The sequence below is a fragment of the Bubalus kerabau genome, chromosome 1 (genome assembly GCF_029407905.1).
Source record: "Bubalus kerabau isolate K-KA32 ecotype Philippines breed swamp buffalo chromosome 1, PCC_UOA_SB_1v2, whole genome shotgun sequence".
In the NCBI taxonomy this organism is placed as follows: Eukaryota; Metazoa; Chordata; class Mammalia; order Artiodactyla; family Bovidae; genus Bubalus; species Bubalus kerabau.
The window spans coordinates 21,194,398-21,219,990 of NC_073624.1; the positions used below are offsets into that span (position 1 = coordinate 21,194,398).

Here is a 25,593-nt window from a genome sequence, read left to right on the forward strand (position 1 = left end):
TCTTTTGAAAACTGAATACCCTCAATTGTGTGACACTCATTCATCTTTTTTGCTACTAAAAACCACTTCCCAGCATCGTAAGTCCTCTATTAGAAAACATATGGGATGAGAGAAAAGAAAAAACCCACCTCGTTTTAATTAAATTTTCATGTTTCTGGGCTGTTGGAAGTAGTAGCAGGCTTTTAAACCTCTGCCTTCTTTAGCTCTTCTTAGTGAGAATTTCAGAAATCTTCCAATTTTGTCCATAGTCTTATTTCTTGAAATATTTCCTATCAGGAAATAAATTATTAGTTAATAATGTCAGTTGCTAAGGCTGATCTTCTTGAGAGTCCCTTGGACTGCAAGGAGATCCAACCAGTCCATTCTAAAGGAGATCAGCCCTGGGTGTTCTTTGGAAGGAACAATGCTGAAGCTGAAACTCCAGTACTTTGGCCACCTCATGTGAAGAATTGACTCATTGGAAAAGACTCTGATGCTGGGGGGCAGGAGGAGAAGGGGACGACAGAGGGTGAGATGGCTGGGTGGCATCACCGACTCGATGGACATGAGTTTGGGCGAACTCCGGGAGATGGTGATGGACAGGGAGGCCTGGCGTGCTGTGATTCATGGGGTCGCAGAGAGTCGGACACAATTGAGCTACTGAACTGAACTGAAGGCTGATCTTCAGGCTGTTTTCGTCATGGTATAATTCCCTATCTACAGAAAACAGCTCTTCAGTTCCATAGCTCTGACTTTCCTGTAACTCTTCTATTCACTTGAACTTATTTCCCTCCCTGCTGCAAATAAGTCTATTCAACTCTCATCTTAAGGCGTGATTTTGAATTAATTCCACCTCTGTGCTTTCTCATGTGCCATTCATCTCGTCAGAAATGTCTTCTTTTGAGACATTTCTGTAGTAACCTCTGCCTAAGAACTGCTTCTTGACCACGGAGATGAGGAGAGATTTCTCAGCTAAATTCCCCATGTCATGCTGATCATTCTATCACTGGGCAATTCTCTACTCACTAGGGTTCTCTTACTAGTTCTTGATATACTTTTTTTTTTTATTTTTCTTTTCTGTTTTTTAACTTTACAATATTGTATTGGTTTTGCCATACATCAACATGAATCCACCACATTGATATACTTTATTGCTGTTTTACTTACAGTTCAGCTGTTAGCTTATACATTTATACAAACTGTCAGTGATTTTAAAACTTGATTATTATTAGAATCACCTAAGGAGCTCTTTAAAAATACAGTTTCCAAGGTCTCCCACTCCATACTTACTGAAACTAAATATTTTGCCTTTATGATGCATAATCTATATTTTCAAGTTCCTTTTTTTAAAGTATGATTGACATGAAGAATGCCATATATTTAATGTATAGAAAAGAAGCATATATCTGTGAAAAAATGAAATGTTTCATGAATTTGTGTGTTCTCCTTATCTAGGGGTCATGCTAATCTTCTCTGTATTGTTCTAATTTTAGTATGAGTGAGTCAGAGTTGTTCAGTCATGTCTAACTCTTTGCAACCCCGTGGACAGTAGCTTGTCAGGCTCCTCTGTCCATGTGATTCTCCAGGCAAGATACTGGAGTGGGATGCCCATTCCTTTCTCCAGGGGATCTTCCCAATCCAGGGATCGAACCTGGGTCTCTCACATTGCAGGCAGATTCTTTACTGTCTGAACCACCAGGGAAGACCCAAATCTGGGCTTTAGAGGGGCACACCCAGATTTTAGTGTACATGCTGCTGAAGTGAGCACTTTAATCTATATTTTTATTTTATATTTTAAGCAACCTTTCTAATGGATTTTAATATGACTGATTTGCTAAGCATGTATTGGTGGTGGTGGTTTAGTCACTGAGTTATATCTGACTCTTGCGACCTCATGGACTGTAGCCCTCCAGACTCCTCTGTCCATGGAATTCTCCAGGCAAGAATACTGGAGTAGCTTGCCATTTCTTTCACCAAAGGTTCTTCCCAACCCAGGGCTCAGAGCCAGGTCTCCTGCATTGCAGGTGAATTCTTTACCAACTGAGCCATCAGGGAAGCCCCAAGCATGTATTGAGTACCATTAATTTAGATATCCTATAAATGATAGTAGCTGAGCATAATAAAACTTAGATACACTCAGTTTCTGCCCAAGCTTGTAGATGGATACCTGTCTGCACAAGGACCATGTTTTCTCTGGGCCTGATTGCTATTGATCTTTCCTTCTGGTTGAGAGTTGCTCTTTTAGCAAAGAATGTAATGAAAGCTGGTCTGGTCTGGAGAGCCTAGGGGACAAATAAATACGAGATAGCTGTCTTATCAAAAAATCCCTCCCTGGGGAGAAGGGGGCTTTGGGGTGACAGCAAATGGGTATAGATTTTTGGAGGGGATAATGAAAATATTCCTGTGGTGATGGTTACAAAACTCTGGATATACTAAAAGTCACTGACTTATACTCTAAATGGATGAATTTTCTAGTGTGTAAACTATATCTTGATAAAGCTGTTAAAAAAATCCCTCCTACTAACTAGGTGTTGGCATCACTCAAAATTTTAATTTATCACTTGTCATATCTTTTCCTGGAAAAGCCAATCTTGTTTATTTCTTTCATTTTGTCACTTTCTTATATCATCATTTAAATTCTTTTTTTTTTTTTTCCTTTCTTAAAACTTTCCTTCTCTGTATGGGAATGTTTCCTTTTATTTATCTTATTCCATTTAACAAATTTCTGTCCTCATTCCCTTGTCAGCATTTATGACTGTACTTACATCATCATAAACTGAGGACTATGTTATTCATTTAAAAATTAAAAGACATTTACATACACTGTAAAATAATCTGATATCTGTCCATAGAAAGTCAGTTATATGGGTACCTTTTGTGAGCCTGCAATATTCTTATCTCTACAAACTAGAATGAAATATTTAATTCAAAACTAATGCATTTGAAGAAATCCTGTCCAGTAACATTTCTCTTCAAATATTTTGGTCTGGATCTCACTATAGTTGAGAGAGACAGTCAAGAAAACAGATTCTGTTTTGTAGATTGAAAAGCTTTGCATAAGCTTTAGCTAAAGAGCTTTCTAATAGAATGAAGGGATGAATAGAGCATACTGCTTACAAAATTTAAGCCATTAAGCATTAAAATTGAAAGCATCAAAGCAATACTTAGCTACTTAGCAATCATTTTGATAACTGAAGGATTTTGGAGTTTAAGAAAATTGCAATACATCAAAAGACTGAATCTGAGGAATTAATGTAACAGAAAGATGCTGGCCTGTGTATCAAACTTTGTAGCCCCAACAAAGGAAACCTCAATAACAGAGAAGCAATTAATTAAAGTAATTAGTTCTATAAAGGCTAGCAAAGTCAGTATCTTCATTACAATGCTTTGCCTCCAAATTGATACAACAAATTTCATTTCAAATTTTCCCACTCTTAGTCCAGCTTCTTTCCTCAGCTTCCCATTGATGCCTCTTCTTTAATATGGATACAACAGTGTTAGAGCTCTTGATTACATTCTGGATATTTACTAGGCAAACATGATGGTGCCATTCAAATTTGGAATTTACTGTATGAATTAATGGGCTTCCCAGGTAGTGCAGTGGTAAAGAATCCACCTGCCAATGCAGGAGATGTAAGAGACTTGGGTTCAATCCTTGGGTCAGGAAGATCCCCTGGAGAAGGAAATGGCAATCCACTCCGGTATTCTTGCCTGGATAATTAGATGAACAGAGGAACCTGATGGGGTACAGTCCATGGGGTCTCAAAAAGTGGGAGATGACTAATTATGCTGCTGCTGCTAAGTCGCTTCAGTCGTGTCCGACCCTGTGTGACCCCATAGACAGCAGCCCACCAGGCTCCCACGTCCCCGAGATTCTCCAGGCAAAAACAATGGCATGGGTTGCCATTTCCTTCTCCAATGCCTGAAAGTGAAAAGTGAAAGGGAAGTCTCTCAGTCCTGTCCGACTCTTCGAGACCCCATGGACTGCAGCCTACCAGGCTCCTCTGTCCATGGGATTTTCCAGGCAAGAGTACTGGAGTGGGGTGCCATTGCCTTCTCTGTGACTAACTATACATTTCCTCTAATCATTCACTAAAGCAAAAAAAAAAAAAAAAAAAAAAAGATATTCATGATCTTTTCTTTCTCTTGCTGTATTTTTACCCACCCCTTTCTACAAGGACAACCTGGTATTGTGTGTTTCTTTACTGCAAAGGTTTTGGCCAAATCTAAAGAAAATTGTCTCTGTCATTTGACCGAGACTGTGTCTTTATGCCTTTAATTAATATGTCTCTACATCACAAATGGAAAACAATGTCATAGTGGTGATCACTTACCTTATCCTTTATGAAAAGCAACAACAAAAATCTACTTCTCTCCATGCTTCTCCTTTACTGATTCCATGGAGTTTCTTTGTCCCTTGTCATAACACTCACTTCAAGGTGTGACCCTAAAACAATCACTTAATATTTGAAGAACATTCAAATAGTTATATACTTACACTTAGAACATCTTTGTTAATCAAAATGTAGAACATAAATTTACCAGAAATGAGCATACCTGGAAGTCAAATGTTTTCTAAGACTTTATTAACATGATACAACTTGGAAGCCTAAATCTAATATTAACAAAAGGAAGTGTAACATGAGGAATTTCAAAAACACAAATTAATTGTTATACATGTTGAAATTTGGTAAGTGGGAGAAGCAACTTGCATTAACACTCCTTTTTACTAAGATGAATTGAATTTATATTTTCAAACAAATGTACTCCGATTTATCTGATTAGGAGGAGACAAACATAAATATTTGAATACATATCCCTCTGATACATATACTTATATATGTGCTGTGCTTAGTTTCTCAGTCATGTCCAATGCTTTGTGACCCCAGGACTGTAGCTTGTCAGGCACCTCTGTCGATGGACTTCTCCAGGCAAGAATGCTGGAGTGGGTTGCCATGCCTTTTTCCAGGGGAATCTTCCCAACCCAGAGATCGAACTCAGGTCTCCTGCATTGCAGTAGGATTCTTTACCATCTGAGCCACCAGGGAAGCCTATATATATATATATATATATATATATATATACATACTTTAAGTTCGTTAAGTTGACTCATCCATTTGAGAATTCTCTAGATTGTCAATTAGCAGCTAGAATTTGTTGTATCTATCCTTAGAATTCTATATCTAGTTCTCATGTTTGGAATTTATATATTTGAAGTTAATACTCATACTTTAATACATAAAACACTTTATATCCAGATAATTTTGTCTATGATGAAAAAGTGATTGAAAATTATATAGGCAATATATACTCTTAAAAAGTAAATAGGTATCACATGCTGATGAAAAGTAAAAATAAGAAAGAGAAAAAATAAATTATTTTCAGTCTTGTGAAAATACATCCAAAATTCCAAAGTCAAATTTGGAGTATAACTTCAGTATAGTTCTATATCTTTATCCTCTTTCAGGCTTCACTTTCTTTGAGGTATGGTTCCTTGGGAAGTAGTTATAATTCATTGTTAAATTAATTTTTTAAACTTTTTATTTTTTATTGGGGTATAGCCAATTAACAATGTTGTGATAAGTTTTAGGTAAAGAGTGAAGGGGCTCAGCCATACGTAGACATGTAACTATTCTCCCCCAAACTCCCCTCCCATCCAGGCTGCCACATAATATTGAGCAGCATTTCATGTGCTAAACAGTAGGTCCTTAATTATCCATTTAAAATATAACAGTGTGTACATGTTCATCCCAACCTCCCTAACAATCTCTTCCTCCCACCCTTCCCTCCCTGCAACATAATTTTTAATATTAAGAAAGTAGAAAACTTCTGGAAAGAACCCTAACCCTTTCACAATCTTTGATGATAATCACTTTGATGATAGGGACATTGCTTTGCACAATATTCAGTGTTATGCAATTATTTCCTCTTAGATAAAGGCTTAGGGCAAAGGGAAAATGTGCCAGGAATCTATCAGGACTAGTGTCATGAATGAGAACTTGTTCCTTCCTCAGAACATGTTCTTGATGAGAATTCTACCCACAACCCCACAGGCAGTCACGTCCTGCAGCAGATGGTAAGCACGGTGCCTCTGTCTTCTCCCTTCAAACCCTTCTTTGTGTGAATGCTCACAGGATTATGCACCTGGAGTAGGGCTGAGGGAGAGCAAGCTCACAGTGTTCTCTTTGGAATTACCATTACCTCAAATAATAAGGTTTCTGTCAACTTGTTTTGGTTTTGGCAAGTCATAAAATTTTCCAGGCTCTTTTTGCCTTGAGAAGTGGACTTTCTTTTAGGCAGAGTGAGTCTGGGAACCAATGGATCCTGCTGGGAAATGGGTGCAGCCGGTGCAGCCCCTTTGCATCCAGTGGCTTAAGACTCTGAGAGACCAAAGCAGGGGGCACAGGTTCGATCCCTGGTTGGGGAACTAGATTCGACATGCAGCAACTAAGACCCAGGGCAGCCAAATATTTTAAAAATGAAAGCTTTCCCTCAAAAAAAAATTTTCTTTTTTTAAAATTTTGTTGTTGTCAAAAAGAAACTACATTTACTCACCCAGTACTTTAAATATCATTATATTAAGAATGGGGTTTGTATGTAGAATTTTCTTTCCTTTTCCTGGGTGGAAACTCATAGCCCTTGTTTGGATTCTGCTTCTATGACTTAGAGACAAATAGCCTCTGATGAGTCACTGAAATTCCCGATGCTTCTCTTTCTTTGTCTATGAATGGGAATAATTATAACAGCAATGATTTATAAGGTTATTGTGGGAATTAGGCGGTGCTGGAGTGGTGAGCAGTGGCTGTGTGGCTCTGGAGGGGCAAACGGCAGAGAAGAGATACCCCACGTCCAAGGTCAGAAAAGCCCCAGTAAGACGATAGGTACTGGAGCAGCTGTGAGGAGTTACTCCACGTTCAAGGGCAAAGGAGAAGCACCAGAAAGACGGTAGGAGGGGCGAATTCGCGTTTAGAATCAAACCTCGGTTCCACCAGAGATGCTCAGAGGGCTCAAACAAACCTTGTGCGCACCAGGACCCAGGGACCACACAGAGACAGAGACAGAACTGTGTTTGAGCGTCTCTGGTGGAAGTACGGGTTGGCAGTGGTCTGCTGCAGGGACAGGGGCTCTGGGTGTGGGTATGGCATAAACCCTCTAGGAAGAGGTCACCATTAACCCCACTATAGAGCTGCCAGAACTTACATGGGACTGTGAAATAGACCCTTGGAGGGCACAACAGAACCTTGTGCAGCTGGACCCAGGAGAAAGGAACAGTGACCCCACAGGAGACTTGCCTGTGGGTGTCCGGGAGTCTCCTGCAAAGGCATGGGTCGGTGATGGCCTGCTGCAGGGTTGGGGGCATGGAGTGTAGCAGTATGTGCCTGGGTTCTTTTGAGACAGGTGACCACTATCTTCATTAGATCAGATCAGATCAGTCGCTCAGTCGTGTCCGACTCTTTGCGACCCCATGAATCGCAGCACGCCAGGCCTCACTGTCCACCACCAACTCCCAGAGTTCACTCAGACTCATGTCCATCGAGTCAGTGATGCCATCCAGCCATCTCATCCTCTGTCGTCCCCTTCTCCTCCTGCCCTCAATCCCTCACAGCATCAGAGTCTTTTCCAATGAGTCAACTCTTTGCATGAGGTGGCCAAAGTACTGGAGTTTCAGCTTTAGCATCATTCCTTCCAAAGAAATCCCAGGGCTGATCTCCTTCAGAATGGACTGGTTGGATCTCCTTGCAGTCCAAGTGACTCTCAAGAGTCTTCTCCAACACCACAGTTCAAAAGCATCAATTCTTCGGCACTCAGCCTTCTTCACAGTCCAACTCTCACATCCATACATGACCACAGGAAAAACCATAGCCTTGACTAGATGAACCTTTGTTGGCAAAGTAATGTCTCTGGTTTTGAATATGCTATCTAGTTTCCTCCAGTTCGAGTGAGTGAGTGAGTGAAGTTGTTCAGTTGTGTCCGACTCTTTGCGACCCCATGGACTGTAGCCAGGGATCGAACCCAGGTCTCCCGCATTGTAGACAGACGCTTTACCATCTGAGCCACCAGGGAAAGTGATAAAGGTGAAGTTGCTCAGTCGTGTCCGACTCTTTGCGACCCCATGGGCAGTAGCCTGCACCAGGCTCCTCTGTCCATGGGATTTTCTAGGCAAGAGTACTGGAGTGGGTTGCCATTTCCTTCTCCAGGAATCTTCCCGACCCAGGGATCGAACCCAGGTCTCCTGGATTGTAGACAGACGCTTTACCATCTGAGCCACCAGGGAAGTCCCAGGTAAATAGCAGGAAGGGAACACAGCTCCACCTATAAACAGAAAATTGGATTAAAGATTTACTGAGCATGGCCCTGCCCATAAGAGCAAGACCCAGTTTCCTCCTCAGTCAGTCTATCCCATCAGGAAGCTTTCATAAGCCTCTTATCCTTCTCCATCAGAGGGCTGCTCCTGCTGATAAGTCACTTCAGTCGTGTCCGACTCTTAGCGGCCTATGGACAGCAGCCTACCAGGCTCCTCCGTCCATGAGATTTTCCAGGCAAGAGTACTGGAGTGGGGTGCAATTGCCCTCTCTGCCATCAGAGGGCAGATAGACCAAAAACCACTATCACAGAAAACTAACCAATCTAATCACATGGACCACAGCCTTGTCTAACTCAATAAAACTGTGAGCCATGGCATGTAGGGCCACCCAAGACGGATGGGTCGTGGTGGAGAGTTCTGACAAAATGTGGTCCACTGGAGCAGGGAATGGAAAACCACTTTAGTATTCCTGCCTTGAGAACCCCATGAACAGTATGAAAAGAAAAAAAGATAGGACACTGAAAGGTGAACTCCCCAGTTTGGTAGGTGCCCAATATACTACTGGAGATCACTGGAGAAATAACTCCAGATAGAATGAAGAGATGGAGCCAAAGCAAAAACACACCCAGTTGTGGATGTGACCGGTGATGGAAGCAAGGTCCAATGCTGTAAAGAGCAATATTGCATAGGAACCTGAAATGTTAGATACATGAATCAAGGCAAATTGGAAGTGGTCAAACAGGAGATGGAAAGAGCTAACGTCGACATTTTAGGAATCAGGGAACTAAAATGGACTGGAATCGGTGAATGTAATTCTGATGACCATTATATCTACTACTGTGGGCAAGAATCCCTTAGAAGAAATGGAGTAACCATCCTAGTCAATGAAAGAGTCAAAATGGAGTACTTGGATGCAATCTCAAAAATGAAAGAATGATCTCTGTTCACTTCCGAGGGAAACCATCCAATATCACGGCTATCCAAGTCTATGCCCAGACCAGTAATGCTGAAGAAGCTGAAGTTGAACAGTTCTATGAAGACCTACAAGACCTTCTAGAATTAACACCAAAAAAAGATGTCCTTTTCATTATGGGGGCCTGGAATGCAAAAGTAGGAAGTCAAGAAACACTTGGAGTAACAGGCAAATTTGGCCTTGGAGTATGGAATGAAGCAGGGCAAAGGCTAATTTGCCAAAAGAACGCACTGGTCATAGCAAACACCCTCTTCCAACAACACAAGAAAAGACTGTACACATGGACATTACCAGATGGTCAACACTGAAATTAGATTGATTATATTCTTTGTAGCCAAAGAAAACGAAGCTGTATACAGTCAGCAAAAACAAGACCAGGATCTGACTATGGCTCAGATCATGAACTCCTTATTGCCAAATTCAGACTGAAATTGGAGAAAGTGGGGAAAACCACTAGACCATTCAGGTATGACCTAAATCAAATCCCTTATGATTATACAGTGGAAGTGAGAAATAGATTTAAGGGACTAGATCTCATAGACAGAGTGCCTGATGAACTATGGACGAAGTTCATGACATTGTACAGGAGACAGGGATCAAGACCATCCCCATGGAAAAGAAATGCAAAAAAGCAAAATGGCTGTCTGGAGAGGCCTTAACAAATAGCTGTGAAAAGAAGAGAAGTGAAAAGCAAAGGAGAAAAGGAAAGATATAAGCATCTGAATGCAGAGTTCTGAAGAATAGCAAGAAGAGATAAGAAAGCCTTCCTCAGCGATCAATGCAAAGAAATAGAGGAAAACAACAGAATGAGAAAGACTAGAGATCTCCAAGAAAATTAGAGATACCAAGGGAACATTTTATGGAAAGATGGGCTCGATAAAGGACAGAAATGGTATGGACCTAACAGAAGCAAAAGACATTTAGAAGAGATGGCAAGAATACACAGAAGAACTGTACAAAAAAGAACTTCATGACCCAGATAATCATGATGGTGTGATCACTCATCTAGAGCCAGACATCCTGGAATGTGAAGTCAAGTGGGCCTTAGAAAGCATCACTATGAACAAAGCTAGTGGAGGTGATGGAATTCCAGTTGAGCTATTTAAAATCCTAAAAAATGATGCTGTGAAAGTGCTGCATTCAATATGCCAGCAAATTTGGAAAACTCAGCAGTGGCCACAGAACTGGAAAAGGTCAGTTTTCATTCCAATCCCAAAGAAAGGCAATGCCAAAGAATGCTCAAACTACCACACAACTGTGTTCATTTCACATGCTAGCAAAGTAATGATCAAAAATTTTCAAGCCAGGCTTCAGCAATATGTGAACCGTGAACTTCCAGATGTCCAAGCTGGTTTTAGAAAAGGCAGAGGAACCAGAGATCAAATTGCCAACATCTACTGGATCATCAAAAAAGCAAGAGAGTTCCAGAAAAACATCGATTTCTGCTTTATTGACTATGCCAAAGCCTCTGACTGTGTAGATCACAATAAAGTGTGGAAAATTCTGAAGGAGATGGGAATTCCAGACCACCTTACCTGCCTCTTGAGAAATCTGTATGCAGGTTAGGAAGAAACAGTTACAACTGTATGTGGAACAACAAACTGGTTCCAAATAGGAAAGGTAGTATGTCAGGGCTGTTTATTATCACCCTGCTTATTTAACTTATATGCAGAGTGCATCATGAGAAATGCTGGGCTGGATGAAACACTAATTGAAATCAGTATTGCTGGGAGAACTATCAATAACCTCAGATATGCAGATGACACCACTCTTACGGCAGAAAGTGAAGAAGAACTAAAGAGCCTCTTGATGAAAGTGAAAGAGGAGAGTGAAAAAGCTGGCTTAAACCTCAACATTCAGAACACTAAGATCATGGCATCCGGTTAATCACTTCATGGCAAATAGATGGAGAAACTGGAAACAGTGGCAGACTTTATTTTTTGGGGCTCCCAAATCACTGCAGATGGTGACTGCAGCCATGAAATAAAAAGACTCTTAGTTCTTGGAAGAAAAGTTATGACCAATCTAGACAGCATATTAAAAAGCAGAGACATTACTTTGTCAACAAAGGTCCGTCTAGTCAAGGCTATGATTTTTCCATCAGTCTTGTATGGATGTGAGAGTTGGACTATAAAGAAAGCTGATCACCAAGGAATTGATGCTTTTGAACTGTGGTGTTGGAGAAGACTCTTGAGAGTCCTTTGAACTTCAAGGAGATCCAACCAGTCCATCCTAAAGGAAATAACTCCTAAATATTCATTGGAAGGACTGATGTTGAAGGTGAAATTCCAATACTTTGGCCACCTGATGTGAAGAACTCACTCATTGGAAAAGACCCTCATGCTGGGAAAGATTGAAGGCAAGAGGAGAAGAGGATGACTAGGATGAGGTGGTTGGATGGCATCACTGACTGAATGGACATGAGTTTGAGCAAACTCAGGGAGTTGGTGATGGACACAGAGGCCTGGCGTGCTGCAATCCATGGGGTTGCAAAGAGTCAGACCCGACTGAGCGACTGAACTGAACCGAACTGTGGGAATTACATTGTTGTTGTCTAGTTGCTAAGTTTGTCCAACTCTTTGCGACCCTGTGAACTACAGCACACCAGGCTTCCCTGTCCATCACCAACTCCCTGAGTTTGCTCAAACTCATGTTCATTGAGTCAAGTGATGCCATCCAACCATCTCATCCTCTGTCACCCCCTTCTCCTCTTGCCCTCCACCTTTGCTACTATCAGAATCTTTTCCAATGAGTCAATTAGTATACTTAAAGTGATCAGCACAGTGCCTGACATGTAGAAAACATTGGATAGGTCCCTTTTAAGACTAAATATTACACACACACACACACACACCTTCAAAGTCCTACTCATGGAGACTATTACTGTGAGCACTGGATGTTTCATGTCAGCCAAGCACCTATACTGATCCCTCCAAATGAATTTTCCTGGGATTAATAATCAGAAAGAACTTTAAAAAGGAGGCATCACAAGTTCTATATGAAGAGGAGACAGGAAAACAGAGGCAAAGAATTGGGGAAAAAATGAATGATAAGGAAATTTATCAGTGGCAAGTAAAAGAATGTCTTACTAGCAGAGATTTAAAAATACCAAACATTTATTATCTCATTTGGCACAAATTCTGAGGAATGTGGAACCAGCATTAATTCAGCAGCTCACCAATGCCATCAAGAAGTTTCTTCCATTGTTTTTGCTTTACTTCTTAGGTTTATCAGTATCATTTGCCTTTTTTGCCACAGTTTGTCTCCTAAAGTACCAAAAATGATTTCTTCCCAACAATATCCCAATCTGGGGAAGAAAGGAGTCAGTAAAAAACAAAATTTTCTGCTCCAGAATCTCTCTCTTTCTTTTCCTTTCTTTTTTTCTCTCTGTCTGCTTCTTTCTCTCTTGTCTACCAGAGAGCAAAATCACTTTGGTTGCTGTATCAGGAGACACCCCTGCATAGGTCCTTAGTCAGATTCAATTTCAATTTCTCATTGTTAGATCAAAGTATAGTAATCGGAGGTGTGCTCCTTAGAAATTCTACTCCATGGCTGAAGTACTTGTAACTGCTGGGAATCTGGGTGGCTGTTAGTTCTTGAATGAATTCACACCGAGAATTTCCGTGAATATCAGAAAGACTTTTTACACAACTCCCTTCTTCTTCCTCCTCTTCCTTAGAGGCATCTCTGTATTCAGTAATGTTTGCTGTAATAGTATAAATACAGTCCATGGGGTCACAGAGTCGATCCCATGGACTGAGCACATGATACTTATGTGGAAAGTTAATTGTGATAATTAGGAAGTATGTAAATAACTGTTTTTTTGTGTGTCTCTTATTTATCCATGATGATATGAAGACTTGGCTCCCTTGCCTTGAAGTGCATGTGCATGCTCAGTTGCTCAATCGTGTCTGAGTCTTTGCAGCTCCATGGACTGTAGCCCACCAGGCTCCTCTGTCCATGGAATTTTCCAGGTGAGAATACTGAAGTGGGTTGCCATTTCCTTTCCAGGGGATATTACCGACCTAGGGATTGAACCTGGATGTCCTGCATCTCCTGCATCAGCAGGTGAATTCTTTACCACTACACCACTTGGAAGTCCCTTGCCTTAAAGTAGGAGAAGCTCTAAAAGACCACCCCAGCATCAAAGCTCACTATGGGCTCAAACTTTTATTGTGACCCATTGCAGCTCAACTCTTCCATTTGTACAATCCTGATCCTTTATCCTGTACTGGTGTTGATCTTCAAAGTTGTCCCCAGTAAACACCCTCACACATATCTCCATCCAGGGTTTGCGTTCCAGGGAACCTGACCTGTGAAAACCAGTCACTGTCAGAGGAGACTGTGATAATGTGATTGGCTTAAAGGATTATGCTCCATCCAAAAGTACCCTGAGGCCAGAGTTTTCATTTTACTCCTCTGGTTTCTCCTTCAGTCTCCTTTATTCGTTCTTCCTCAACCTCCTCCTGCCTTGTGTTTTAATATCTGAATGCCTCACAGTAAAGTCCTTGACTTTCTTCTCCATACAGACTCACTGCCTGAGTGAACTCCTCCCTCCATGATCTGTGTGCCAGCACCACCCACATTTATATATTTTTTTAACCCTGAGCTCTCTCTCAAATTTCTAACAATTTTTTGTTGTTGTTATTGTTCAACTTCCAACCTATTATCTCCATTTGAGTGCATAAAATCACAAGCTCCCTACATCCAAAGACAAATTCCTACTTTCCCATTCAAGCTTGCAGCAGCTCAGGGAATCTATTTTTCAGTAGTTCAACTGGTAAGCATGGGAATAATCTCTGTGTCCAACTCTTTGCGACCCCATGGACTATAGCCTGCCAGGTTCCTCAGTCCATGGGATTCTCCAAGCAACAATACTGGAGTGGGTTGCCATTCCCTCCTGCAGGGGATCTTCCCAACTTGAGGATCAAACCCACGTCTCTAAAGTCTTTTGCGTTAGCAGGCGGGTTCTTTACCACTAGCACCACCTAGGAAGCCCCCATTTTCCTCATTCCTTGTATCCAATCCATCAGGAAATTCTACTGATTTTACCTTCAAAATATACATGGAACTTGATATCTTCTATGTTCACCGTTGCAACCCTGGTCCAAGTCCCTGAATGGGATCCTTGAATATAATATGTATAGATTCTGGGGTGTGTGTGTTTGCTGCTGCTACTGCTGCTAAGTCGCTTTAGTCATGTCCGAATCTGTGCAACCCCGTAGATGGCAGCCTACCAGGCTCCTCTGTCCCTGGGATTCTCCAGGCAAGAACACTGGAGTGGGCTGCAATTTCCTTCTCCAGTGCATGAAAGTGAAAAGTGAAAGTGAAGTTGTTCAGTCGTGCCCAACTTAGCGGCACCATGGACTGCAGCCTACCAGGCTCCTCTGTCCATGGGATTTTCCAGACAAGAGTACTGGAGTGGGCTGCCATTGCCTTCTCTGGTGTGTGTTTCAGATTAGATCAAATCAGTCACTCAGTCATGTCCGACTCTTTGTGACCCCATGAACCGCAGCACGCCAGACCTCCCTGTCCATCACCAACTCCCGGAGTTCACTCAGACTCATGTCCATAGAATCAGTGATGCCATCCAGCCATCTCATCCTCTGTCATCCCCTTCTCCTCTTGCCCCCAATCCCTCCCAGCATCAGAGTCTTTTCCAATGAGTCAACTCTTCGCATGAGGTGGCCAAAGTACTGGAGTTTCAGCTTTAGTCACATTCCTTCCAAAGAAATCCCAGGGCTGATCTCCTTTAGAATGGGCTGGTTGGATCTCCTTGTGGTCCAAGGGACTCTCAAGAGTCTTCTCCAACACCACAGTTCAAAAGCATCAATTCTTCAGTGCTCAGCCTTCTTCACAGTCCAACTCTCACATCCATACATGACCACAGGAAAAACCATAGCCTTGACTAGATGAACCTTTGTTGGCAAAGTAATGTCTCTGCTTTTAAATATGCTATCTAGGTTGGTCATAACTTTCCTTCCAAGGAGTAAGCGTCTTTTAATTTCATGGCTGCAGTCACCATCTGCAGTGATTTTGGAGCCCCCCAAAATAAAGTCAGCTACTGTTTCCACTGTTTCCCCATCTATTTCCCATGAAGTGATGGGACCGGATGCCATGATCTTCGTTTTCTGAATGTTGAGCTTTAAGCCAACTTTTTCACTCTCCACTTTCACTTTCATCAAGAGGCTTTTGAGTTCCTCTTCACTTTCTGCCATAAGGGTGGTGTCATCTGCATATCTGAGGTTATTGATGTTTCTCCCAGGAATCTTGATTCCAGCTTGTGTTTCTTCCAGTCCAGCGTTTCTCATGATGTACTCTGCATATAAGTTAAATAAGCAGAGTGACAATATACACCCTTGATATACTCCTTTTCCTATTTGGAACCAGTCTGTTGTTCCATGTCCAGTTTTAACTGTTGCTTCCTGCCTGCATACAGATTTCTCAAGAGGCAGATCAGGTGGTCTGGTATTCCCATCTCTTTCAGAATTTTCCACAGTTTATTGTGATCCACACAGTCAGAGGCTTTGGCATAGTCAATAAAGCAGAAATAGATATTTTTTCTGGAACTCTCTTGCTTTTTCCATGATCCAGCGGATATTGGCAACCTGATCTCTGGTTCCTCTGCCTTTTCTAAAACCAGCTTGAACATCAGGAAGTTTACGGTTCACATATTGCTGAAGCCTGGCTTCGAGAATTTTAAGCATATTATCTACATATGTGACATACGATGTTTTGGAAAACTAGGTATAAAGGAATTCTTAACACAGTGAAATAAGCTTTTGTAGTCCTTCACATGGGCTGACATAAGCAGTTTATCCAGGATGATTCAATAAATAAACATTTATTAAGGGCCCAGTTGTAGCTTAGGTACTATTTTTGGGGTACATTGGGCAGAGAGAGTATAAAATAAATAAGCCTAACCATCTTTTACTGTCACTCTATTATTAATTTAATACTGATAGACCCTGGGACACTTTGTTTCCAATATTTTGAACTCCACAACTGGAGAATTTATCTCTAGCTTCTTCCTGTCTGTAACAGAGTCTCAGCAGAGTCAAGGCCTGCATCAAAATCGGTAGAGAAATGAATTCATTTCCACCCCTCTTTCCTCCAATTTTGCCCTGCCTCCATCTTCTCAATATTAATTCATTGCTTCAACCATAGTGTTAGGTAAAGGGTAGACAATGAGTATTCCTTTTCAGGCGTAAGTGATAAGCTCAGATCAATAAAATAATTTTTAGAGAAATAAACTGTCCTTGGATTACCCTCTTGATCATGTGTGTGAATTCAATAAATCCATCAGTTAATTTGTGACTAAGTATACTCTGCCCTCCACACATGCTTTGTTATTTTATTGGGAAGAGTGTTTTATGTCTCCTGTGTTTCTTTTTATATCATCAAGCTCACGTGAAGTCCTCTTAAACGTGGTCTCCTCCTCTGCCCCTCCAGGAATCTGGGCTCTCGCTTTCCCTGGATGCTGGAAGATTTCATATTTAGTACTCTGAATTCTGTCTAAGAACTTGAATTCAGAATTGACAACAGTAAAGCAAAATTGTTAGCATTGGTATCAAACAAAACCTTGAGTTTTCTAGGATGAAAATGACGAATGATGTAATGAAAAAAAGAAAATCAGAGACTCGGATGCAAAAATCACAGCATTTATTGAAACGAACTCTGATAAGAACTCATAGCAGAGTGAACTCTATTCAGAATGTGAGGTGGTTCATGGATTTCTTCCAGGTTTGAGACAGGAGAATGAGTTCATTCAAAGTAAATTGTTTTCTACCTGGGATTTAAAAACAGTTCAAACAATAAATAAATGTGTGTATGTACATATAAATACATACATAGAGGTAGAAAAACAAATACATATTTACAGACATCCACAAATACACATTAGCATACACATGATGTGTATAAAATATGTACATGCATATAAATAACATATCAATTCATAAAACAAACATGAGAGTTTTTAAAAATGAAACATTTATGAAAAGCACATATATAGTTTCAAATTCTTTAAAGTTATTTTAAAGACATTAATAAAAATCTTAATGCTGTCCTATCAGAGTACTTACCTAATGTGCATAATTGTACAGACTGTGTGAAGCAGCAGAGACTTCTCTTTGCTTCATCTATTGTTTTATCTTCTTAGGTTTTCATTTTCTCACCAGATATGTTTTTAATAACTCACAATGCATATGATTTCCTTACCTTTTTTGTGTATTTTGTTTTGTCTCACTGAGAAACAGGAACACTGTTGATATTGTAAGAAGCATGGGCATATTCATCTGGAAAATAAAAAGAAAGTTCATCCTTATTACATCTCCAACTTTCTATAACCAGATGATGTCAGATATAATTACACTAGGTCTAACCCTTCCAGTAATTCTGCAAGATAGTCAATTCCTTCTATTTTCTAAATCCAGGAACATCGTATTAAAGTTTAAGGCACTTGACAAAGTACATTCAATTAGTAAATGACAGAGTCAGAATTCAAAGACTGCTTTACAGGGGTTTCCCTGTGATCCAGTGGTTAAGAATCTACCTTCAAATGCAGAGGACGCAAGATTGATCTCTGGTGGGGGAACCAGGATCCCACATGCTGTAGGGTTATTGAGTTTTCGTCCTGCCACGAAGACCCAGCACAGCCAAAAAAAACAAAAGAATGACAAAAAACCCCACCCAAAATCCCCAAAGACTTGTTGACAAACTTCTCATGACATTCAGCAAGAAATTAATAGCACTAACCTTCCAGGGAACTTTTTTAAAATCTTCTGAACGGCATCTTAGTAACTGCTTTGAAACCTAATCTATCAAGATTTGCCTATAACGTTTCAGAATATTTCTCACTCTTCCTCTCAAATTAAAGTCCATAGATGTAGCATGGAATGGTTAGTCTCGGCCATTAACAACAAAAACAACAGCAACAAGACCTGGAAGCTTAGCTGGTTTGTATTTCAAATTAAGGGAGTGCCTTTTCATTATATCCAAAGGATTCTAGGTGTTGAAAAATTCTGGCAAATAGAAAAAGGCCCAGTAAGAAGTTTATATATATATATTATATATATATATATATAATGGAATAAAAAAAACAATATGTAAAGTAAACCCAGATATTGAAGACCAAGGATGATTTTTGAAAATTAAGTAGTTCAGGGAATCCTAGATACAGATATAACTTCCAGTAGTTTTAAAGCATGGTTGTTGCCCACCTACCTTTTTCATAATAATCGTAGACAATGACTGGGGCTGGCTGAATGTTTGCCACATGGTTGATTTCCTCAACAGAGAAGGTGAAACTCTTTGCTGTATCTGAAACCTATAAAGATACAGATTATAAATACACCAGAGCAGGCCTGCAAAAAATAAAACCACAGGGCAAATTATTTCCAGAAGTTTATGATAAATCCAGGGTGTCATGATCTTACATAATGGCAAAATAATGAGTTGCTGCTGCTGCTGCTAAGTCACTTCAGTCATGTCCGACTCTGACGGCTCCCCCGTCCCTGGGATTCTCCAGGCAAGAACACTGGAGTGGGTTGCCATTTCCTTCTCCAATGCAGGAAAGTAAAAAGTGAAAGTGAAGTCGCTCAGTCGTGTCCGACTCTAGCAACCCCATGGATGGCAGCCCACCAGGCTCCTTGGGATTTTCCAGGCAAGAGTACTGGAGTGGGGTGCCATTGCCTTCTCCAAAATAATGAGTTAAGTAACATTAAATTGTGTAAAATGTTTCACCGATTATATTGAAGTACAAGAAAGTTGAAAATGTTACAAAAATGTAGGCATTTGTGTGGATGTTAATGATGTATACATAGAAAGGATGAGTCTGAAACTCGTCCCAGCCTCTGCTGGAGTTCAAGTCAAATTATAAAAGAATTGAACATCTTTGACCAGACTATGTTAGAAGCTGTGAGGAATAAAAGAATGGGGAAATGATGCTTCTAAACTTGAGAATCATCCAGTTAGCCAAGGTATGTATGAAATAGCATAGTATTTAAGAGGGAAAAGACAATTAGTGGGGTGGAAGTACACTGATCACCTTTAACATCTCACAAAGTTTTGACAAACCCTATCATGTATATTTAGGAGAAATTGAAGCATCCAGTTACCCTCAGAAGAAAAAGAAAGCCTTGGAGAAAAAAATTATTGTCAACTTACATTTTCCAGGTAGAAAAGAACATGGTCATTCTTGAATTCACTCTTCATTACTTGGCCATTGTTTTCAAGCTTTAAGAAAATTGGCAGGGAGGGATAAATATGAAAGAGCATCATTCCAGAAGTGAATGTTTCATGCTTTTTCTCTAATCAGTATCAAGAAGTTATTTTACGCAACATTCCCTTGTGCCGTGATGTTTTCATAAACACAAGTCAGAACTAAATTTACAAAATAGGTTACAAACTATTGGAAATAATGACTTCTAATTGCTATAAATCAAGAATCCATTCCACCACTGTTTTAGCAAAAATATGAGTGTGAACTGTGAATGTTTGTTTAAGTGAAGAATTACGCAGCTTGGCTTTGCTAACCAACTGTTTCATCAACACACTAGTGCTTTCTGGAGATTGAAAGACTGGGCTTCTCTTACTTGCCTCTTCAATGGATGACATGACTGGAGTAAATCCTGATAGCATTTTTACATCAACAAGGACCATGTTGGAGTTACTGTGAGTTCCCGTATATCTGAAATTTAAAAACAAAACACTGACTTAGACATCATTTTAGAAGAGTGACTTAACCTTATGGCAAAGATATGAGTACATTGATGCCAATTGGCTCTAAGCCTGGAGGAGAGGCAAAAGCTGGAGAAAAAACATCTGAAGATAGTCATTCTCACACATCTGGAAACAAGCACAATTAGAGTGATCGTGGCTGAGGTGATTCAAAGCAACATAAATTGGAGTAAAGAATGAATGGACCTAACCTCTCCAAATCCTGCTTTTAAACTTACTTGAGGCTTTAAAGTCAGAACTTATAGACAAAACTTTTAAACTTATATTACATATATGGTGGCTCAGTGGGTAAAAATATGCCTGTAATGCTGGAGAAACAAGGGATGCAGATTCCATCCTTGGGTCAGGAAGATCACCTAGAGAAGGGCATGGCAACCCACTCCAGTATTCTTGCCTGAAGAATCCCGAGGATGGAGGAGCCTCGTGGACTGCAGGCCACAAGGGTGCAAAGAGTTGGATATGACTGAAGCGACTGAGCACAGCACACATACTTATGTCAGCTTTAGATTCTGTGCAACACTTAGAAAAGACTCATATCTAAAAAGCAGGATGTTGGCAAAATCATACAACAGACATGCCCCCAAGAGATCTTCTAGGTTATACCCACAACTTGGGATAAAATTGTTGGGACATGAATTTGAGGCCTGTGTATTATATTATTAGCATTAGTGTTCAACAGATTTTCATTTTGAAATCCTGAGAAAAATCCCCAAAACTAATTTTACTCAATGTTTCTCCACACATTAACCAAGACTAAAACTCATCGGTGCCTGTAAATTATATTTTAATTCAAGAGAATTACTTTGCTTTTATACACTGAAAAACATCTAAAATTTTGCTTTGTATACAGTTATATTAATGATTAAATAAATGTTAGCAGGTTTTCTCTTTTTGGCCCACCCATGCTTGTCTTTAGAAAGAAAATTGTATCTCTGTTGTGCAAAACTGACACACAAAAAGGTGGAAGCACTGCTGAAGGATTAATGTGGCAGAAGCTTTCAAACTGCAAATCAGTACAGATTATATTTGCATAACTCTAACTTTGATTTAGTTGAAAATGTACTAAATTTGATGTGGGCACAGAGAGTACCATCAACATGTGATTATTGACAATAATATATAAATATCTTTTATACAATTTAAAGATTACTTTCCATTTATAGTTATTACAAAATATTGGCTATATCCCCCAGGGCTGTACAATACATCCTTGGGTCTATCTTACACCCTCCATGGTTTGTCCCTCCCACTCCCCCACCTCAGACTCCCCCTCCCCCTTCTCCCCACTGGTAATCATTAGTTTGTTCTTTATTTCTGTAAGTCCACCTCTTTTTTGTTAAATTCACTAGTTCATTGTATTTTTTAGATTCCATATGTAAGTGATATCGTACAGTATTTGTCCTTCTCTGTCTGACTTATTTCACTTAGCATGTGCTTTGTGCTTAGTCTCCCAGATATGCCCGCCAGGCTCCTTTGTCCATGGGATTCTCTAGGCAAGAATACTGGAGTGGGTTGCCATGCCCTCCTCCAGGGGATCTTCCCAACCCAGGGACTGAACACAGGTCTCCCACATTGCAGGCGGATTCTTTACTGTCTGAGCCAGCAAGGAAGCCCTTCATTAGGCCCTCCAAGTCCATCTATGGGCTTCTTTATCCATTCTTTCGCTGATGTACACTTAGGTTGCTTTCATGTCTTGGTGATTGTAAATAATGCTACTATGAACATTGGAGTACATGTGTCTTTTCAAATTAGTGCTTTTGATATTTTGTTAGTGTTTAAAATAATTCTTTTCTGATGCACCACTTTCTGTCTAACCTGAGAGTTGACATCAAAATGGGACACTTACCTGAGGGTTACTGTCAGGTCAAAATTACTCTGGAATACATCCGAAGAGTTTTTCTTTACTATTTGTAAGGAAAGGGAAAATCCAGATTCTTTTTTAGGTAGTAGCACATTATACTTCATGGTAGCCTAGAAAGGATGAGATCAGATCAGTTGCTCAGTCGTGTCCGACTCTTTGCAAAGTGTAAAAAAAAAAATGCATCTATCTATCCTGTAGTAAAAATTGAAGCACTTATTGTTTTTTCTTATTTCCATTATTGCTGTTGTTGTTTAGTCACTAAATTGTGTCTGACTCTTTGCAACCCCATGGACTATAGCTCACTGAGCTCCTTTGTCCATGGGATTTTCTAGGCAAGAATACTGGAGTTGATTGCCATTTCCTTCTCCAGGGGATCTTCCTGAACCAGGGATTGAACCCCTGCCTATCCTGCATTAGCAGGTGGATTCTTTACCACTGAGCCACCAGGGAAGCCCTCATTTCCATTATTAATGCACTTTATTTTATAACTTCATTATCAGGGAATAAGGCTAAATCTAATCATTTGATTGTCAGAAGACACAAGAATCTTTAACAATGTAATCTAATTAAAATATTAGAACACCCTCAAACACTGACATTCCTCAAGAAACTTCTCAGTTATCTTTAAGAATAGGTAGCCTTTTACAAAATAACTTTAGTTTTCAGCTGTTGAGTGGAAAATATCAATGAAGGAAAGTGTAATCATGAAAACATGCAAGAGTAAAATAGTACTTCGTACATAACTGAAAAGATAGTCTGTGTTTTTTACTGGCAAACACTCATCTTCCTCACAGAATTCCATTACCTGGATAAATGCACAACCTCGTCCTTCCACATCTACTGTGTATTGTCCACCTGCTTTTGTTAGTTCTGAACGTTGAACCAGTAATTGATTATCACCATTAACCTGGAAAATCTTGTTGAATTCTTCACTGCTTAAGCTGACAGTGACTTGATCATCAGAGAAGATTAAATTCATGTAGCGGGTTATGGCAAGAAGGCAAACGGGCGTATCCTGCACAGAACAGTACAAGCAGCATTCCAAGCTCTGTTATGATGCAATATTAGTCATCATGTGGCCATGAACTTTAAATCAACCCATAGAAATATTTCTGACATGTCAACAGAACACCAAGAAGCAGTATTCTAAACAACAGGAAAAACATACTTGCTTGTGCTAATTGTTGTCACTTTCTTCAGCAGATCTTAATTAGATCTAAAAATCTTCTCAATAATTTTATAATATCCATGTGAAATAGTGCTCAATCTTTTCTAAAAATTAAGGTGTTATGTAATTTGGTTGCCATAGATAATGTTTATGTTCAACTGTCTTCAAAGATGGGAAGTCAGAATTCAGAAAGGATGTTGGGAGATTCACTAACATATGGTTTTACTCAGAAACTAAGACTGAAAAAAAGAAAGTAAGGAAGGAAATGATTTTCCTTGTGGGAATAAAACTTGCATTTCTTTGCATTAAATTTTTTTGCCTATTAAGGAAGGACATAAGCCATTGTTTTTGATACCCATTTCTTTGGCTATTCATTCATTTGCTTTTTCCAATGTATAGACCACAGAAGTAGGGAGAAATATTACTTCTTGGCTGACGTGAAATAATGGTTTGACCAAAGTATTCTTATTGTCAGGGCTCTTGTGTTTATAACAACCATCCTTTCTAGACTTTCGTTCTATTTTTACTGTGTAAATGAAGATATAAATCAGGCATACATTCCCTGAGAAGGGATTTTATTTTATTCATTTGTACACAGAAAATTCCTAGTAGAGTTCCTGGTATACAAGAACTGCCCAATGAATGCTTGTTGACTAAATATTGGGTCACCTGTAGAGACGTGGATGGACCTAGAGACTATCATACACAGTGAAGTAAGTCAGAAAGAAAAAACCCAAATATTGTATATTAATGCATACATGTGGTATCTCGAAAAATGGTACAGATCAACCTATGTGCAGGGCAGGAATAGACACACAGATGTGGAGAATGGATGAGTGGACATGGGGTGGAGGAAGAAGTGGTGGAATGAATTGGGAGATTTGGATTGGCATATATACACTACCATGTATAAAATAGATAGCTAGTAGCACAGGGAGTTTACTCAAACTCATGTCCATCGAGTCAGTGATGCCATCCAGCCATCTGTGATTCATGGGGTTGCAAGGAGTTGGACACGACTAAGCGACTGAACTGAACTGAGCACAGGGAGATCAGCTCGGTGCTCTGTGATGACTTAAAGGGGTGGACTGGGGTAGGGGTAGGCGGGAGGTCCAAGAGGGAGGGGCTATATGTATACATATAGCTGATTTGCTTCATTACACAGCAGAAACCAATCCATTGTAAAGCAACTAAACCCCAATAAAGATGACTTATAATAGCAAATATTCCTTGTCTCAGAAGGTATTTCTTACCTTTGGCATTTTTATTATATATATCTATATAATATATTATCTACATTATTATAGAGTGGCATCTTTTGCATTGAACATATTGTGGTTATGTCAGTAGATCCACATCAATCACCTGAGGGGAGGAGAAGCCTCCGTGAGAATTCATCTGTTGGGCAAGCCACTGAACAATCTTACTAGCGTAGGTCAGGTCAGGGTTTTTCTGGGAAATGATAGCTAACAGCACATAGCAAGTCTTCTCCATCTCAGCAGAAGGTGCCCAAGGAATAAAGAGTGGAGGTGCCTCTGTCTTGAGTTTCTTTGCTTTTCCCCAATATATCACATTATCTGGGAAGAAAAGAAGAATTTTCACACAATCCCTATGAAAAGAAAGATGCAAATGCCATCCTTGACCTCTGTTATGGGTTCATTGTGCCTCTCAAAATCCATATGTTCAACGCCCTACTCCCTAGAACCTCAGAATGGAACTGTATTTGGATATAGGGCTTTTAAAGGGGTGAATAAGTTAAAATGAAGCCATTTAGATGGGTCTTAGTACTTAGCAACTAAACAACAACAACAACAAATGTATCCTTATCAGAAGAGATAATTTGGACTCATGAAGGGGGCACCAGGAACGCATGTACATGGGAAAAGACATGTGAAGATGGTTAGAGAAGATGGCCATCTACAAACTAAGCAGAATGGCCTCAGAAGACATCATACCCGCTGACACTTTGATCTTGGAATTCCAGCTCTAGAACCATGAGGAAAATAAATCTCTGTCATTTAAACCACCCAGCACAGAGTATTTTATTGGGCTGGTCAAAAAGTTCGTTCAGGTTTTTATGGAAAAACTCAAATGAACTTTTTGGCCAACCCAATATTATGGCAGTCCTAGCAAACTAATGCAACTTCAGATAGCAACTTCCTAAGGTCAAAGTTTTTGACCTTAAGTTCAAGGCCAAAGTTTCATAAGCAGTTTTTATTATCTGCAGTCACTCCACTTGATTTTCTTTACTTCACTCACTTGAGAAGAAATGAGCAGAAAAGAAAAAGAGGAAACTAGAAAATATATAATGTTTTGTTTTTTAAAAAAGTCACTCAGAAATTTCATAAGATAAATAGAAATATTCTAGAAAAGAGAGGGTTCCTATGTGATTGCTCAGTTTCATCAGTTTATTCTTAGGGTCATCTCCATTAACAAAGAAGTGAAGTGAATTGAAGTGAAAGTTGCTCAGTCGTGTCTGACTCTTGGTGATGCCATGGACTGTAGCCCATGAGGTTCCTCTGTCCATGGGATTCTCCAGGCAAGAAAACTGGAGTGGGTTGCCATTT

The 25,593-nt window shown here is 39.9% G+C and overlaps 1 protein-coding gene and 1 non-coding gene across 2 annotated transcripts in view; both read right to left on the minus strand.

Moving 5' to 3' along the window:
• Window positions 1-1,389: 1,389 nt before the first annotated feature.
• LOC129642527 (U6 spliceosomal RNA) lies at window positions 1,390-1,496 on the minus strand. Its single transcript, XR_008709794.1, has one exon. It is a non-coding gene; the product is annotated as a U6 spliceosomal RNA (small nuclear RNA).
• Window positions 1,497-16,911: 15,415 nt separating this feature from the next.
• Window positions 16,912-25,593, minus strand: part of LOC129641371 (ovostatin homolog 2-like) — a 52,028-nt gene continuing 43,346 nt past the window's right edge. The window contains 8 exon segments of the mRNA XM_055566101.1: window positions 16,912-17,046; window positions 17,478-17,554; window positions 18,483-18,585; window positions 19,425-19,493; window positions 19,857-19,947; window positions 21,844-21,968; window positions 22,664-22,873; window positions 24,392-24,603. Of these exon segments, the coding sequence (XP_055422076.1) occupies window positions 17,502-17,554; window positions 18,483-18,585; window positions 19,425-19,493; window positions 19,857-19,947; window positions 21,844-21,968; window positions 22,664-22,873; window positions 24,392-24,603 (863 nt within the window). The 3' untranslated portion in view covers window positions 16,912-17,046; window positions 17,478-17,501.